At 41.5% G+C, this 19,303-nt stretch overlaps 2 protein-coding genes across 2 annotated transcripts in view; both read right to left on the minus strand.

Annotated features, from left to right (window-relative positions):
• The window catches only part of LOC146636228 (basement membrane-specific heparan sulfate proteoglycan core protein-like), a 43,058-nt gene that overhangs the window by 6,394 nt on the left and 17,361 nt on the right, over positions 1–19,303 (minus strand). The window lies entirely within an intron of this gene.
• Positions 200–18,196, minus strand: LOC146636229 (Fc receptor-like protein 5). The gene is made up of 5 exons (XM_085349869.1): positions 18,070–18,196; positions 7,399–7,665; positions 6,656–6,922; positions 6,257–6,535; positions 200–465 (listed from the first exon to the last, which is right to left on the minus strand). Exons 1-5 carry the CDS (start codon positions 18,194–18,196, stop codon positions 200–202), a joined length of 1,206 nt encoding a protein of 401 aa, XP_085205995.1.

The raw sequence follows: 19,303 nt of genomic DNA on the forward strand, positions 1-19,303 counted from the left end.
ATCCCACCTAGTCTCCCCTCCTTGGATCACATTCCTGACACTGATTCTCTAGACTCCACATTTTACATGACTATTCATATTCAACCATTTCCAATAAGATCATTATTACAATGCCAAAGAGGTTACCATGAGATATAATGCTGTTTGACCTTCATAGTAATCCTCAATCATCAATCTATTCAACATTGCTGAATCTAAACTAACCAGCTGTGTTAATCTGAACTTCTTGGCTGTCCTCTGTGTAGTAAACTGGGTTTCCTCTTCCTCCTCTGCACCTGTAGAGTCCTTCCTGTGAGACACTGATTTGTCCGTTTGATGGGGAGACAACATCCACTGTGGTATTATCTCTGTACCAGTAGTATTTCCATCCAGATGATGATGATGGGTTCACAGAGCAGGTCAGGGTCACACTGCCCCCTACTGGAACAGCTGTGTTATCAGCTCTCAGTTTGGCCTTTGGTTTATCTGCAGTTCAGTTTAGAAAAAGAACAAAAACAAATAAATTATTGAATATAAATAATTTTAAAAACTAGATGGAAATGGTAACATGACCAAATCTTGATGACAAGATAAAATAAACTTTAAACTCATTTTTATCAACACTGTGAAAGTTTTATATTTTCTTTGCAGTATTTAAAAAGTAATTTGTCATGGTCTGGTGACTCTGTGTTTATGAATGAACAAATGAATGAAGCCCATATTTGTCACTTCCAGTTGTCTGCAGTGAAAATGGACCCTTCCCACCTTACATATATTATACAAACATCACATTACAGGTCAGAAGAGGTAGCATTTAAGAAAGGCAATGAAAATACACAATATTGGAGACAGAAGGAGAAAAAAAGGACTCGACTCAGACTGAGTTCCACTAGGAGAGCAGTTTGTGTGTGTCTGTGTCAGTTACACGCATATGTCAAGAATCAAGAATCAAGAATCAAGAAAGCCTTTATTTGTCACATGCAAGTTGCCCTGCAGTGAAATGGACAGCATTATGGAAAAACACTGAAATGTACAACACAATGGGCAAGTCGAGGAGGGGAAAAAAGAGACCTCTACTCATGCTGGGCTCCTATGGGGGGACAGCATGAGAACAGAAAACAAACAAACCTCCTCTGCACAAAGAGCACATAAATGTCCACAGCACGACATCATGAAGCACGCGACAAGCAACAGGGGTGGGTAAGGAGTGAGAAGTAAGCCAATGCAGACGCAGCGATCCTGCCCTGCAGGCTGCAGCTATTCATCCAGCGGGGCCCAGACCCGCCATCTGACTCGGCCTTGGAGATAAGCGTATGAGGGCGTTTGGAACAAAGAGTCTAAACACAGTTTGTCATCAGGGGAGAAATTGTTTGTTATGTTCAGCTCCAGCCTTGAGACCACAGCTGGGACCGATGTGGTAGAAGCATGAAATAATGGTGGTGTTCTTGCTTTAGTATGAACCACTGCATGTCAATTTTACAGTCAATCTAATGTCCATCACTGGTTCCTCACCATTCTCGTTGGAGAGCCGTGAGCCTCTCCACGATGTTATCAAGCTACACCGAGATGTTATCCAGTTTGCTCATAGAGCATAAGTGTTCACGACAGCTGTGAGCCTCTCCAAGATGTTGTCAGATGTTGTCAGAGTCTCAGCACTCACAGCAGCTGCAAGCTGGCAGATGTGCCCACTACCACACATTTGGACTGATTTGTGACCACTGTTTGGGAGGGATGGTTATATTGTGTATCTGGAATGAATTTTAGGTCTCTACGTCCATCCCATGGGGAATGGGAGCAGTAACAAAGGTGTTGTGTTTATATTTTTGTTGAGTGTATATAAAAGGATGGAGTGGTTTCCAGTAAAAAGGAAAAGTGAGCAAACACTGCATCATCAAAAACATCATTCACTGTTATTTCCATCTACATATAAAATAATGTTGAGCTGTGTGTGCGCGTGTGGTTTGTGGATCGGCTGGGAGAGAGGAGTCTGGAGGACTGAGGATGTCACAAATTGAATGTTTGGGTCAATTATGAACACTTTTTTTTAATGTGTGTGTGTGTGTGTGTGCCTGTGTGTGTGTGTGTGTGCGTGTTCATATTTAGTATGTTAATCAGAATTTAACACCAAAGGGCCGTAGTCCGTGACAAACATAACAAAACTCTGTTTGTATTTTTATTCCAGAACCAGTATATCATTAATAATTCAAAAACATTGGTACCAGTTCAGCTCAGTAGGTGAGCAGTCTGGCCAGGTTCGAGTCCCAGCACGCACCCCTTTTTTCATTTCTATTCTCTCACTCGGCTTTCCTGTCTATCTACATTGTCTTTTACTTTTACTATATAAACATGTCAAACAGTCAAATCTTAATATAAAGAAACAAAAACTGATGTTTACATTGAGATTTTCTGTTTCCTGTCAGAAACTGTCAGCATGACTCTGCTCTGTGGTTTCATGTTGTGACTCCTGTTCTACACTACTTGCAGTGTTACTTGTAGAGTTGTTACAGAACTAATTGTGAATTTATGTTGATTTGGAGATTTGCTGAAAATGATTGTTTCACATTCATAATCCCACCTAGTCTCCCCTCCTTAGATCACATTCCTGACACTGATTCTCTAGACTCCACATTTTACATGACTACTCATATTCAACCATTTCCAATAAGAACATTTTTACAATGCCAAAGAGGTTACCATGAGATATGATGCTCTTTCTCTTCATAGTAATCCTCAATCAACAATCTATTCAACATTGTTGCTGAATACTAACTCACCAGTCATGTTAATCTGAACTTCTTGGCTGTCCTCTGTGTAGTAAACTGGGTTTCCTCTTCCTCCTCTGCACCTGTAGAGTCCTTCCTGTGAGACACTGATTTGTCCATTTGAGTGGAAAACTGCATCTTGTGTGGTCAGGGCTTCAGAGGATTTCTCATCTCTGTACCAGTAGTATTTCCATCCAGATGATGATGATGGGTTCACAGAGCAGGTCAGGGTCACACTGCCCCCTACTGGAACAGTTGTGTTATCAGCTCTCAGTTTCGCCTTTGGTTTATCTGCAGTTTAGAAAAAGAACAAACAAATAAATGACTGAATCTAAGTCATTTAATCAACTAGATGGAAATGAGAAACATGAACAAATCTTGAATAAAATAAACAGTAAACTCATTTTGATCAACACAGTAAAATTTTACATTTACTTTGCTGTATATAAAAAGTAATTTGTCATGGTCTGGTGTGTTAGGGTCCCTGGGTCGTTGACCCAGTGTTTTGTGTTTTTGGTTCTTTGATTTTGTTATTTCATTATATTCTAGCTTTGCTTTATGGGTTTAGGATCATTCTTAGTTTAGGTTCTCTTGGTGGGGTTTGGTTAGAGTTTTAGTGTTCTGGTTTTCTGTCTGTGTTCCATAGTTGCTGTCTCCCCTGTCTGCTGTATCCCCACATCCAGTCAGTGTCTGTGTCTGCCCTGGTCCCACGTCTTTGTTCCCTTTGTTATAGTGCCTGCCTGTGAGTCTGTGTTATGTTTCCTGTTTTACTTTGAAAGTCCATGTCTGATGTTAATGTGTCTGGTTTTGCTTCCCCTTGTCTCGTTAGGCTAGATTTGCCCCAGCTGTGTTTCCCTCCTGTTACCCAATCCCTGATTGCTCCCTCTGTGTATTTAAGCCCCGTGTTTCTTTGTGTCTGTGTTGTGATCTACTCTCATTTATGCTGTGTTCTGGTTGCCTGGTCATGTAAGTTTATTTGGATTTCAGATTTCTGTTACTTTTTGCCATCCAGCAATAAAAGCTGAGTTTTGAGCCACTTTCTGCCTCTGAGTGTCTGCACTTTGGGTCCTTCTACTTCCACTCCTACCTGCACACAGCCTTAACCTGACATGGTGACTCCGTTAGTGGTTTTTCATGGTTTTGCCTTTTGTATTTCTAGTTCCCTTTGTTATTCTTTGGTACTTCAGTTATTATTCTAGCCCTTTCGTTTTGTCACTGTTACGTCTAGTGCTCCTGGTTTCTATGTTCATGTATTCCTGTTTTGCTTCGACAGTCCCATGTGCTGCGTCAGTCTATTCTGTATTTTTCCTCCCTGTCTTCTCTCATCAGATTAGGTTCAGCTGTGCCTCCCTGTTATGTATTCCCTCGTTACCCACTGTATGTACTGTGTGTTTCCCTTTGTTCCCTGTCGATTCGGCTGCGTTTCTCCTGTTTATCACAAACTGCATTTCTCAGGTTTTGATGTTCCAATTCCCACGTCTCAGATCTTTAATTTCTTATTTTGGTTTTTTTTTAATGTTTTCCCAGTTTAGCTTTTGCTTGTTTAGTCTCTTTCACCTTTTGCTTTTGTTTGTATTCTGCTCTTCCGTAATAAAGGTTCACTCTCAGTTCAAGTCGGTTTTCAGTGTCTGCATTCGGGTCTGACCTCTCTCAGCACCCAACTCTCCTCCAACACTGAATACTTTCACTAAAGTGATTGGTCATCATTGCTTTTTGTATTAAACCAGGTCATGAGATATAACCAGGTCTCCCACCCCCATTCTCTGCGGCCTGCTGGAGCGGGAGGGCTAGTAGGAGGAGTTGGCCGTCCGACTGCGGTCTGGGGTGTGGAGCCTCCCTGCTGCTGCGGAGTCGGGGTGGTCTGCCTCTCCCCACCGCAGGGAAAAGGGTAACACCACCTGGGTCTGGGTGCAATTCCCCCCTCCAGGGGCAAGGGTACCTAGACCCGGTTTGTAGAGTACGCTTGGGGAGTGTGATTGTGTGTACAGCGTCTCTTTATGTCTGTCTCCACGTTGGTTGAGTGTGGAGTGAGTGCATATGAGAGCATGAGGGTGGGAATGGATGTTTGTGTCTGTGTGTGCCTGTATGTCTGTGTCTATATGTCAGGTTGGGTATCAGACGCCACCTCTCTGGGGACACCTCAGGCCCTCCAAGGTTTGGAGGCCTATCTCCACCCACCACCACTTCCCCTGCCGGTGGCGGACTCCCTCAGGTGTCGGTGTGTTGGTGGTTCTTTGTGTCTGGGGGTGGGCGTCCGGGTACACACCGGCTCACTCCTTGGCGGCCGCTTGTCGGGGCCTGGGGCCTGGGGCTCGCTCGGGCCCCTTTGGAGGTGGGGTGCCCCCGGCCTCTCGGCCTAGGGCTCGGTCACTCAGGCGCAGCTGGGGGCCGGCGGAGCTCACGGGCGCGTCACTGCAACCCCCCCCTGGCTTCTGCTCCGCGGCTGCTGAGTGAGCCCTCATCTGGGACTCTCCTCAGCTCTTACTGGAACAGTGGCGCGGCTGCCCCTCTGTTGGTCTTCCATGGTCTCTTGTGTTCTGGGGGCCTCTGGATGTCTGGAGTTTTGATCTCCTCCATACCCGCTTCACACCCTGGAGGACGGGGCTGTGGCCCCCCCACACTCCCTAGCAGATCATTACATGGAGAAACCTTTGGAATGCAAGCATGCTGATCCACACAGGTATGCACACATGGGTATTCACAGACGCGGACTAAAGCTTTCTTGGCTGCTGCCTCAAAGCACACTGTGCGCTGTCTATCTTGCATGCTGCACAATATCGTTTATTACTTAGTAAATACTGATATCTATGACTAGCTAGTTTATTGTGATGGTGCTTTGTTTTCTCTATTATTATGTTGCTCTTTGTTGTTTGCTGTCTCCTCTGTTTGTTTGTTTGTTTGTTTTTTTCTCCATACAGGTGACCCAGGAGTTTTTTTTTGTTTTTTTTTTTTTTTTTTTTTGTCTCTCTTCCCCCCCCTTCTCACCGTCTCTTCTCCCCTTGGGTTTTCTTTCTTTCTCTCCCCCTCTCTCTCTCATTCATTCCCCCTGTCCTATTTATTTAAAAAAAAAAAAAAAAATGACAAAGGATGAACTGAAGCTCTGCCATCACGTAATGTCGCATACTGCTGTTTCTGATGTCATTTAAAAAAAAAAAAAAAAAAAAACCAGGTCATGTGTATGTTATATTTTAACAAATGGCAGTGCTTTATGACATGACAGACCAGAGTGACTTATTCTTTCTTATAGAAATTGTAGATTTGCTGCTATTTCTTTGAAATTATTATTATGTCATCATTGTCCTCAGGTGATGGAGCAGCAGGTCAGCATTGGCGTCTCTATACCAGCTGAAGGTTCATGACACAAAGTGGTGACAAACTGTCTACAATGAGGCTACTATCAGCTGCAGCTCTTTGTCTGACTAACAATGTAACATGCTTTGTAGACCATTGAATCCATCCTGTGCTGACCATTATGACATTTGTCAAATGGAGATCACACAACAAACATGACTTACTTGATGCTGACAATGTGAAGGCTTCACTCCACTCTGTTGAAGAATAGGAGTCATCTCTGCGTCGACTCTTACACATGTAGTCTCCACTGCTGGACTCAGAAACTCTGAATGTCACATCATTATTGTGTGTCCACAGTGTTGGTGTCCTGGGTCCTCTCCATTCATACTCCCACTCAGTGGTTTCACCTCCTTCCTGCACCTCACATGTCAGAGTGATCGTCTCACCTCTGAATATCTGAGGCCAGTTGGGTTGTTGTTTTACAACAACTTTATTGGAAACTGTTTACACATATTAACAGTTGAGATACAAACAGAAACATGAAATCAACACAAAACTTCACATTGTATGTTTGATAATCATGAGTGAATGTATATTTCAAACTAAATGACTGAACTCACAGGTTATCTCAATGGTGACATCATCACTTCTATCAGTGTAGTAAACTGGGTTTCCTCTTGTTCCTCTGCAGCTGTAGATTCCTCCTTGAGATACTCTGATATCTCTGTTTTGTTGATCTCTGATTTGAACTTCAGAGGTTGTTTGGGTTCGTCTGAACCACTCAAATATCCATCCATCAGAGCTCTGCACAGAGCAGGTCAGTGTCACACTGCCCCCTACTGGTATGATTTTTGTTCCTGCTGTCAGTGTGGCCCTGGGTTTATATGCTGTTATGAAAAAAGAGAAGAAAATGTACACTTCATCCATTATAAAGGTAGTTTAAAACATTTCAAATGTTTGCCATTTTTCTGTCTCAACATGGTGACAGAGCTGCAGTAATTCAGGTTGTAGATCTCTAAATAAACACAGTATAAATGTTTGTCCAATCTCAGGCCTGAAGAAGTCACACTGGATGTAAACTAATGGAGTTCACTGTTGAAGGAAACACAATGATGGGTTCAGAGGGATCTGCCTAGTTTCAGGTTTAGATAACAGAAACATCACCTTAATTTTTTTTAAGCTTTTGATGTTTCTTCTTCTCCTTATTTAAAATTTATTTCATCCACAGTTATTTTATTTATACAATAAAATACACACAGTAATAATAAATGACAGTGTGAGTATTGTAGTGCTGACAATGTATTGAGAATTTACATCTGTATTTCAAGAGGAATCATCACATTATTAGTCATTGAGGACTTACCTAACATAGTTACAGAGACCGTATTACTGATCTTTGTATAAGATGATCCCCTCCTGCGACCACAGCACTGATATTCTCCACCGTGACTTGAATATTTAATTTCTAATGTGTACTCTTTGTGTGTGATGTAGGGGACAACTTCTCGACCATCCTTGTTGGTTTTGTATTCCCAGTCAGTGTCTTCTCCTTCATTCATGTCACATTTGAAGGTAACAAACTCACCGAAGAAAAAACTGGACCAGTTGGGTTCAATAGTTAGCAGAGCAGCTAGAATCCAACACAACCACAAAGTTAACAGCCTGAAACACTTTTATGCACGACACAATCTGTGACAGTATGTTCATACACTGTTCATATATTGAATAATAATTACATATAAAACATAGGTGAACTGTAATTAAGATTCAGTATTTTGAGATGAAACCTTACTAAATAAATGAAAAGAAAGAAGTAAAGTCAAAACTTTTCAGTCACCTTGAGCGTGTCCAGTGCCGAGGAGAGTACAGAGCACTACGATAAAGACAGAAACTTCAGGATTTATCAAACTAAAGACATGTTCATGTTTACAGTTACAGTTATAGTTCGTCCATGTCTGGCTTTACCTTTCCCCAGTTCTGGTTATAGTTTAATTTTACCTTTAACTTTTGCTTTTTGCGTTTCTCATCAGCCTGAATAAACAACTTACTTTTTGTTAAAGTTCAGTTCTGTCCCTCGTGTTTTCTGCTGCTAACACACCGGCACTGATTCAGAAATAAACCTTTCTTAGATAAACTAAACCAGCTCCACTCATTCATGGCTTGCAAAAGTATTCGGCCCCCTTGAACTTTCCCACATTTTGTCACATTACAGCCACAAACATGAATCAATTTTATTGGAATTCCACGTGAAAGACCAACACAAAGTGGTGTACATGTGAGAAGTGGAACAAAATCATACATGATTCCAAACATTTGTTACAAATAAATAACTGCAAAGTGGGGTGTGCGTAATTATTCAGCCCCCTTTGGTCTGAGTGCAGTCAGTTGCCCATAGACATTGCCTGATGAGTGCTAATGACTAAATAGAGTGCACCTGTGTGTAATCTAATGTCAGTACAAATACAGCTGCTCTGTGACGGCCTCAGAGGTTCTCTAACAGAATATTGGGAGCAACAACACCATGAAGTCCAAAGAAAACACCAGACAGGTCAGGGATAAAGTCATTGAGAAATTTAAAGCAGGCTTAGGCTACAAAAATATTTCCCAAGCCTTGAACATCCCATGGAAAACTGTTCAAGAAATTCAGAAATGGAAGGAGTATGGCACAACTGTAAACCTACCAAGACAAGGCCGTCCACCTAAACTCACAGGCCGAGCAAGGAGAGCGCTGATCAGAAATGCAGCCAAGAGGCCCATGGTGACTCTGGACGAGCTGCAGAAATCTACAGCTCAGGTGGGGGAATCTGTCCAACTATTAGTCATGCACTGCACAAAGTTGGCCTTTATGGAAGAGTGGCAAGAAGAAAGCCATTGTTAACAGAAAACCATAAGAAGTCCCATTTGCAGTTTGCCACAAGCCATGTGGGGGACACAGCAAACATGTGGAAGAAGGTGCTCTGGTCAGATGAGACCAACATGGAACTTTTTGGCCAAAATACAAAACGCTACGTGTGGCGGAAAACTAACACTGCACATCACTCTGAACACACCATCCCCACTGTCAAATATGGTGGTGGCAGCATCATGCTCTGGGGGTGCTTCTCTTCAGCAGGGACAGGGAAGCTGGTCACAGTTGATGGGAAGATGGATGGAGCCAAATACAGGGCAATCTTGGAAGAAAACCTCTTGGAGTCTGCAAAAGACTTGAGACTGGGGCGGAGGTTCACCTTCCAGCAGCACAACGACCCTAAACATAAAGCCAGGGCAACAATGGAATGGCTTAAAACAAAACATATCCATGTGTTAGAATGGCCCAGTCAAAGTCCAGATCTAAATCCAATCGAGAATCTGTGGCAAGATCTGAAAACTGCTGTTCACAAACGCTGTCCATCTAATCTGACTGAGCTGGAGCTGTTTTGCAAAGAATGGGCAAGGATTTCAGTCTCTAGGTGTGCAAAGCTGGCAGGGACATACCCTAAAAGACTGGCAGCTGTAATTGCAGCAAAAGGTGGTTCTACAAAGTATTGACTCGGGCGGCTGAATAATTACGCACACCCCACTTTTCAGTTATTTATTTGTAAAAAATGTTTGGAATCATGTATGATTTTGGTTCCACTTCTCACGTGTTTGTATTGGTCTTTCACGTGCAATTCCAATAAAATTGATTCATGTTTATGGCTGTGATGTGACAAAATGTGGAAAAGTTCAAGGGGACCGCAAGCCACTGTATGTGAGCTGACTGAGCGGCTAAAGATGAAATGAAGAGATCACAAGTCCAATACTTGTTTAATTGTGAAGAACATTTATTTTATTTGACATGTTAAATACTGTTTGTCATAAACCATCACTAGTATCAAACATTTGTCTGCTGCCCTCAGGTGAATGTATGGCTATTCACCCTATGCAGCGAGCTTAACATAAGAGGAGATGGTTCCAGGAACGACAGGACACATCGCTTTGTCTTTGTGTCTTTAACTGAAGACCGTTTTTTCCTCTTTTAATTTGTAAGACTGTGAACATACAGTAAAATAATACGTAGCATCAGTATCAACATATTTTGTAAACAAAACAGAAGTTAGCAACATAGCTTTCCTTATGCTTTACATTCACCATTAACATCTTTCCTTATACGTTCAAATAACCTTTTAAGTAACATGAAAGTAACAATCTTACAGAAAATGAAGTTAGACATTGCTTACTTACAGATTATGGCTCAACAAACTCCCCAACGATGTAAACTGGGCTTAAAGTTGTGCAGCTTGTTTTCTGCTCCATGCATTTTCTCACACTGCCCGCGTGAACTTTGCCTGCTGCTTACAACACATCACCAAAGGGGGCAGTGTAGCGCACACCAAACAACCAAAGAAGAATCACAAACTGAAGGGGTAATACTGCCCACTATTGGGAAACCTGAGAAATGCGCCAGCCAAAGAAACCCAACAAAGTAACAACCGAGGGGCAGAATAATTTGTCTTCTCACATGTAAAGATACATTATTTACAATTTTTTAAAACTATTTATAATTTGTTTTTATATTTACAAACCTCCAAGCACACAAATGTATGAATAAAAGACAATAAATATCAACATATAAAAATATAAATAGTTAAACTAAACTCCTCTCTACCTGCATTCATACACTGCTGGAACTAATTAGAGGTGTTTTTACACCTGAAAATTAATTTGAACACACTGCTAGATTAAAATAAGTTTAAAAATTAATGTCTTAAAACTTGACTGAGGTCTTACAGAAACAGACATTTTGTTTTATTTGTTCCTTGTTATGCTTTTTTATATTTTTTAGAAACTTTATTGCTAACTTTACTGAGCATAACTACCCTCACAAACATCGATGACAACTTAAATCACAAACACAATGACGCCGTTAATGTATGTGGCAGCCCTACTTTTTAAAATACTGAATTCAGACAGGGTCAAACCGCTGTGGATATTTATATGAAGAAACATGGTTTACAGTAAAGAATATAATGACCTTTTCCTTCCTATCATAGATATAATTATCAAGTACACTGTTGCTGCTTTGTAAAGAGCCACACGTTGTTGATGAGACACTAAAAGCTGCAGTACAAAATACAGCCAGGTATTTTCTTACACTTATGTGTCCAGCACAAAATCATTAAAGTCTTTGAACTATACAGTAAATACATTTCCATCAAGCATGAAAAAAGTAACTTGACTGTACCCGTCTCTCACCCTAAGACAGCTGGAAGAGGGTCAGTTGGAAGTCTTTTTCACACAGAACACACACCAAGAATATCTGAGCAACCAAATCAAATAAATTTCACTTTGATCTGCAAACAAACTAAAGTGATTTCCATGCTTCCTTTAATAGGCAGTGGGACAGTAACCTTTAAAGTTTAAATGGATCCAGCTTAAAGTTTAGAGCTCGCCTGAGAAAGCAACACTGGGAGAGCACTAGTAATTTGTAGTGTCACACGAATGCTCTAGCAACATTATACATATATTATAAATAGGATGAAGAGGAAAAACACCTCACCTTGAGTATTTCTATAGGAGAACGTAATGAGCACTGAAGTAAAGATGAAAAAGTCATGAGGCTCAAACTGACAGAAACTGACTCATGATGAATCCGGGCATTTTGTAAAAGTGAATTTCCAAAATTCATCAAAAGGTTTCTGTGCATATAAACTAATATCAGGACATTTCAAAATTTAAGGAAACAAAAAAACTAAATTTTTAAATTGTTAATAGTTTAAAAAACTAATAATGTAACAAATTTTAAACAATAACAATGAGTCAACTCCAAAAACAGTGGTGTATCCAACAAAATGCTCCACCCTAAACTGAGCCAAAACAGCAACCAACATTTTGCTTTAAAATCATCAAAATATTCTCAGTTTGAACTCCCAGTTAAATTGTTTTAAAGCAGTGATGCACTGTAATTCTAACAAATAATACATCAAACAACATCAAAAATGTACTTACAGAATAACCCCGTCATACAGAGCAAAGTGTGCCCCATCATCACTGCACTCTGATCCACTCTGATGCGATGCAGATGATCAAAAAGTGTTTTCTATGAATAATAAATGCAGAAATAGAAGCTGAACTTAAACCAAATAAGGTCAGTTTTTCTCTGACTTTTTTTTCTGTCTTTCACCTCTCTGTGCTTCCTTCGCTTTTACACCTACCTCAAACAGTTCCTGTAGCTTTGACCACAGCAGTTGTTTGACATGTTTACATTTCCTGTCCATTGCAAACACATATAGGTTTCTTTCACATGTTGTGTTTCACATGTCTTTCTCTATAATATACAAATGTGTATTTTGTTCCAAGTCAGGATGTCAGTTCATAGTTTTTGCCTTTTACTTCTTTGAAAACTCTCACGGCATTTTTAAGTGTCCTGTGAAACAATTTTAATCTGCAATGTTCATCTTCTGTCAGGTCTCTGGGAACTTGGAGTCACCTTATCAGCCAGTAATTTTATATATCCACAGATATTCATAGTGCCATCTATAAATCTTAAAAAAAAAATGTATATGTACTGGTTGTCATAACATTACTACCTTGGGGACTCTGCACACACAGCAAGACCTAGTCCTGTTCTGGACTCCATCTGAACACATTTATCTTGGTCTGATTTGACAAAAGTGGTGTCCCAGCATTCATCAAGCCAAATCTTTTTTTTTTTTTTTTTTTTAATTTTTTTTTTTAGAACAGTTTAGTTTTGCAGTTATATGTGTTGTTCTTAAGCAGTGTCCTTTATGCTGTTTGAGCCGCAACTCAATTTTATTTATTTATTTTTTTCAAAGTAACTGTCGGTCTGATGTACCTCTCTCTCTCTCTCTCTCTCTCTCTCTCTCTCTCTCTCTCTCTCTCTCTCTCCCTGAACTCACATTTATTCTGTCTTTTCATTTATTTATTTATTTTAATGTCCAGTGGATAATGGAAATCACGGGTGCATTTTTATTGTTGTTTACTTCTAACTTATAAATATCAAAGTTTTGTAGAGTTTAGAGCTTTGTAGTCTTTGCTTTTGATTGATTATAACAAGAAATATGTTAAGATGTTTCCCCCATACTTCATAAAAACATATATGATGTATTTCATAGTTCGATTAAAGATTATCATGTAGCACTGAAGTGAAAAAGCTCGCTCAGCCTCAGAATAGATCTGTGAATGTTCTCACTTTGTGCTGGAAATATGTTTTAAATTTGGCTGTGACTCCAAACACAGGAAATGACTCACTGTGTGGCTGAACTGTAGCTAAAGCTTAACACGAAATCTAAAGACAACATTTATATTCAGTGTTACTTTTTTTTATCTGACGGCATATCAAAGTAACATTAAGTACTAACACATTTGATCTGGAAACAATTCTTTGTCTTACTTGGACATCAACATACAGATTAGACCTGAGCATCTGACTAAATGTCAAAAATCAGGAAAGAAAATCCAAATAGATGATGTGAAAAACTTATTTAAAAGCTGCAATTAAAAAAAAAACAAAAAAAAAAAGGTTTGTTTCAAAAGCTACATGTTGTGGATCAAGTTTATGTCTGTGAAGGTTCTCAGTTATCCAGGTCATCGTAGTCAAAGGAGCTTGGAAAGAAAAGCGTCTGGACTTCTTTAAGTTACTTGAAGACGTTTCACCTCTCATCCGAGAAGCTTCTTCAGTTCTAAGGTCAAATGGTGGAGAGTCCCAGATATAAACCTAGTGGGAGTGACCCCCCACAGAGGGACAAAAGGACCCCCTGATGATCCTCTAATCGCCTGACCCAAGGTGTGAAACTGGGTGTGGGTCCCAATCAGCCAGAGTTTCGGGTGAGTTCATTGTAAAACCTGGCCCCACCTTATCATGCGAATTCCTGAGATCAGATGGCCCAGGATGTGAGTGGGCGTTAAGGCGTCTGGGAAGGGATCTCAAAACTGGATTATAGATGGCAGAGAGTTGGTGTCGTAAACCACCGCCTCTGTTCAAAGATGGTCGCTCACAGTGGACATAGATGGCTTCTTTCACTCCTCTTTCAAACCATCTGTCCTCTCTGTCCAAAATGTGAACATTGGCATCCTCGAAAGAGTGTCCTTTATCCTTAAGATGCAGATGGACTGCTGAGTCTTGTCCTGTGGAGGTGGCTCTTCTGTGTTGTGCCATGCGCTTGTGAAGTGGCTGTTTGGTCTCTCCAATGTAGAGGTCTGGGCATTCCTCGCTGCACTGTACAGCATACACCACATTGTTAAGTCTGTGTTTTGGCGTTTTGTCTTTCGGGTGAACCAGTTTTTGTCTGAGCGTGTTGCTGGGTCTGAAATGCACCGGGATGTCATGCTTGGAGAAAACCCTCCTGAGTTTTTCTGATACACCGGCAACATAGGGGATGACAATGTTGTTGCGTCTGTCTTTCTTATCCTCCCTCGCTGGTGTCTGGTCTTCTTTTCTGTGCCTCTTTGCTGACTTTAAGAACGCCCATTTAGGATAGCCGCACGTTTTGAGTGCTTCCTTTACATGTGTGTGTTCCTTCTTTTTTCCTTCAGGCTTAGAGGGAACATGTTCTGCCCGGTGGTGTAGGGTCCTAATTACTCCAAGTTTGTGTTCCAGAGGGTGATGGGAGTCGAACAGGAGGTACTGGTCCGTGTGTGTGGGCTTCCGGTAAACTTCGATGTTGAGGTTGCCCTTCTCTTCAATGTGCACAGCGCAGTCCAGGAAAGGCAAACAGTTGTCCTTTGTGTCTTCCCTGGTGAACTTGATGTTTTTATCCACAGCGTTAATGTGCGCAGTGAAGGATTCCACTTCTTGTGTCTTGATTTTGACCCATGTGTCGTCTACATATCTGTACCAGTGGCTGGGTACTCTTCCTTTGAAAGAGCCAAGAGCCTTCCTTTCCACTTCCTCCATGTAAAGGTTGGCTACAATAGGTGACACGGGGGAGCCCATGGCACAGCCATGTTTTTGTCTGTAAAAGCCTTCGTTGTATTTGAAATATGTAGTGGTGAGGCAGAGGTCTAACAGTGTGCAGATCTGATCGGGTGTGAAGTTGGTCCTGTCCTCCAAGGAGCTGTCTTCTTGTAGTCGTTTTCTGACAGTCTCCACGGCCTCCGTGGTGGGTATGCAAGTGAAGAGAGAGACTACATCAAAGGACACCATGGTTTCATCTGGATCCAGCGTAAGTTTCTGGACCTTGTCGGTGAAGTCGGTGGAGTTCTTGATGTGGTGTGGGGTGTTCCCCACGAGAGGAGCAAGGATGGTAGCAAGGTGTTTAGCAATGTTATAAGTGGCTGAGTTTATGCTACTGACTATGGGTCTGAGTGGGACAGCTTCCTTGTGGATTTTAGGAAGTCCGTAAATGCAGGGTATGGCATCCCCTGGGTAAAGGCGGTGATATGTAAGGCGGTCAATAATTTTGTCCTTTTCAAATTCTTGAAGGCAAGCTATAACTTTCTTTTTGTAGCTGCTTGTGGGGTCTCGCTTTAAGGCTTCGTAGGTATTGTTGTCCCTGAGGAGAGTAGTGATCTTTGTATGGTAATCTGTAGTGTTTAGGACCACTGTGCATCTTCCCTTATCAGCTGGTAAAACAGTGATGTTGTGGTCTTTGCTCATTGAAGCGACTGCCTTCTTTTCCTGTATTGTGAGGTTGGATGGAGGGACTTTGGCACTGGAGAGCGTGGCTGAGACTTTCATCTTGATTTGCTCTGCTTCTGTCTGTGATAATTTATTAATCCGTATGGCAGATTCTGTGGCTGTGATGAGGTCCACTATGGGCAACTGTTGTGAGATCCCTTCCCAGATGCCTTAACGCCCACTCACATCCTGGGCCATCTGATCTCAGGAATTCGCATGATAAGGTGGGGCCAGGTTTCACAATGAACTCACCCGAAACTCTGGCTGATTGGGACCCACACCCAGTTTCACACCTTGGGTCAGGCGATTAGAGGATCATCAGGGGGTCCTTTTGTCCCTCTGTGGGGGGTTACTCCCACTAGGTTTATATCTGGGACTCTCCACCATTTGACCTTAGAACTGAAGAAGCTTCTCGGATGAGAGGTGAAACGTCTTCAAGTAACTTAAAGAAGTCCAGACGCGGCTCAAGTTTATGCAACTCTACCATGTAGAAATTTAAAGTATGTATTTCTAGTATTTAATTTACAAATGTTTTGAATTACATCCTTCTTTAAACCAAAGACTGATATTGATTACTTCGATTAAACTGAAGTCCAGCCCTCTGTCCAAACTATTTAAGTATGTGTAGAACACCACATCAGAAGATGCTGTGATGTATTACCTGACTTATGGTGATGACCAAAAGTCTTGTTCTGTAGCCTTGTTGAGAGATATATGAGCATTTACAGCATGTCCACGCAGAGACCCTTGAGGGCAGCTGCTTTTCAGTGTGAAAAACAAGCTTTTCACAGTTTCTCTTGATGCCCACACAGTTTTTTTCTGTCGATTTTTGATCTGTTTTCACAGAATATTATGCATACTTAAATGTAGCAGTGATAATTATTACAATTATTTTACTACATATAAATCATTTAAAAATTTACCATCCACACAGGGATCAAAGTGAAACTTCCTTTGTTCTTTTTGCATCTTTTGTCAACTCTCGTCAACTCATTCTTGTTTGCTGCACGCTGCTCTATGATCTTTAAAACAGACCACTTTGGGCTGAGACCACAATCTGCATTTCCTGTTTTCTCGGTAGCCTGACTCGAAACCATGTTGTTTTTCAGTAGATTAAAAATAACAGTTTTACACACATGAAGGCCTGCTCAGAAGAACAAAGATGTTTCCAGTTTGGTCTTTTAATACTGCTTGATATTGCTTCTCATCATTGTAGTTTTTTGTAGATCTGAATTTACTGTATTTTTGTTTGATTGTTTAAAAAAAGTTTTGCGTTAATGAAAAAGTCTACAGTATTCTGTATTTGCAGTTTATATTGAGAGATTTATCCAATAACACAAACAGAGGTCAATACAGTCTGCTCTGGTGCTCAACAGCTCCAAAGTTCTTCATGTCAACAGCTGAGGTTGTTGATTTTGACCATACACTATGTACTTCACACATGATTGCAGTGCTGCAAATATAGTGCTGCACAGTAGAAAAGGCAGAAAGAAGGCTGCAAAGGGACAAGAGTCACACACACAAACTCTTCACAATCCATTAACAATTCAATCATTCAATTAATTTCAAAATACTTTACTTCATTAATGAATTTAACTTTTACTGAGACAAATAGGACATACAGTAAGCTGTATATATATATATATATATATATATATATATATATATATATATATGATATATGATGTTGTGGACAGAGAGAGTGATGGATGATTTTATTTATTTCAGAGATAAATGAACATTTACAGCACGTCCATGCAGAGACTCTTAAAGACATGAGCGTGAGAAACAAGCTTTTCACCGTTTCTCTTGATGCCCACATGCTTTATTTATTCTTTAGTCCAGCATGTGTCATCACCACAATAAAGCTACTTTTAACCTGTTTTCACACATTGTCATACCTGCACATTTCCACTGTGCTGTGTTGACTTTAAAGAAGACAAACGTTAGACTTCAGGCTGAAACCACAGGCTGCATTTCCTCTTTTCTTGGAGGCCCAGACAGAAATTTTGTGGTGTCTGATTTTCAGCAGATAAAAACAAACCAACAACAGTATTTTCCACACATGCAGTCATCACAGTCTGCTCAGAGAAACAAAGAACAAACGGGGAGGGGGTGACCTGAACCACTAGACTCATATGTACTATCATCTACAGGTTGAGTCATCTGCCAATTAATAGTACTCTGAAACTTCCTTAGTCCCACCCCAACCCAAACCCCTGAATTCATTTTAAATGAAACTCAGACTTTCAGCTTTCAGCAAATGTGAGAAACTAAAGCATATTTTAACACAGTCCCAACAGTGGTGGTCTCACAGGGGCTTCATCGAGCTCTCCATCTGTGGAGGGTACTCGACCATCCTGGAGGAGGGCCAAGGGATGGGTCCCGTGACTGCCAGTTAGTCCTCACAGATGACTCCCCAACAGGTTGGTGTACAGTCCATGAAGGCTCTCGGCTCAACAGCTGTTAGATCAGTCATTGGGTGTCTCACACATAAATGCTGGAGCTTCAAGCTGTCACCCTGGCACTCAAGCAAGTTCTGTCGGGTCTGCAGGGGCACCATGTCATCGTCAGAACAGACAGGGCAGAAGACAACCTTTTTCTTTTTATATAGAGAGTCAACATTTTTCTATCTGTTCATCTCCCTGCAGAACAATGTCCCTCCCCTTGCATGTGACAACCTGGCAAATGCTTTTCCCTTCCCTCTATATTTCCTCCTCCAGTCATTCCTTTGCAAGGTCCAGACCGAGGAGGTGGGGTTGATCCTGGTGGCCCCATTTTGGCCCCACATGGCCTGGTTTCCAGCTGTCCCACTACTCCTGTCCAGGACTCCCTTTTCTGAAGGTCCTCCTGTCCCAGGTGAAGGGGGTCACCGTTCCATCTTTTCCCAGTAGGACCCAGTAGCGCTAGGGGTGTTTTGCCGGAAACCAAAAAGAACATAAATGGGAAAATAAATGACAACTGGCCAGCTTACTTGATACAGTCTGACGTACAGATTCCAGGGAAGTTAGAAGCCAGACTTAAAAGGCACAGAGGGAGACTGAGAGGTGAGGTGCTGGGACGTGAATTGAATCTCTGTATAGACTCGGAGAAGATGATCTCCACAAGCTCCGGTAGGTGGGTGAGCAGTTACACAGACCCCCCTGAAAAGGACAATACTCCGACACTAGACGACCGTCGTGCAGCTCCTTAAGAACGCTTCTGATGAAAGCGTCTGACGAGTAGCAGGTGTGCCAGAGGCTCAGTGAATTGGTGCCCCGCCTACCTGCAGTGATGGGAATAACGGTGTTACAAGTAACGGTGTTACTAACAAGGTTACTTTTTTCAGATTAATGAGTAATCTAACTAATTGCTATTTCAATCGTTACAACATAGTTACCGTTACAAACGTTAAGCAACGGCATGCGGTGCGGTTGCGTTACTTTTTGCCAACAGACGGTTGAAGCTGTGTTCAGCTTACCACATCCTATATCAGTTGCACAGAAGTAGCTGTCTACGTAAGTCATCTGGGTGCTACGGCTTTAAGTAACTGCGCGTGCTCCTGCGGACGGCAATCACTTTCTGGAAGACGACCACTTTTTGGCACAACACCTGGAGCTAAGGGGGCAAAACAATCGCATGAGTGCTGCTGTTCGACTGAGGAAGAATAAAGTAGTCGTGGTAAGCCAAT

The sequence above is a fragment of the Diplotaxodon limnothrissa genome, linkage group LG3, assembly GCF_057381915.1.
Source record: "Diplotaxodon limnothrissa isolate DT_005_m linkage group LG3, D_limnothrissa_male_GT1.1, whole genome shotgun sequence".
Lineage (NCBI taxonomy): Eukaryota > Metazoa > Chordata > Actinopteri > Cichliformes > Cichlidae > Diplotaxodon > Diplotaxodon limnothrissa.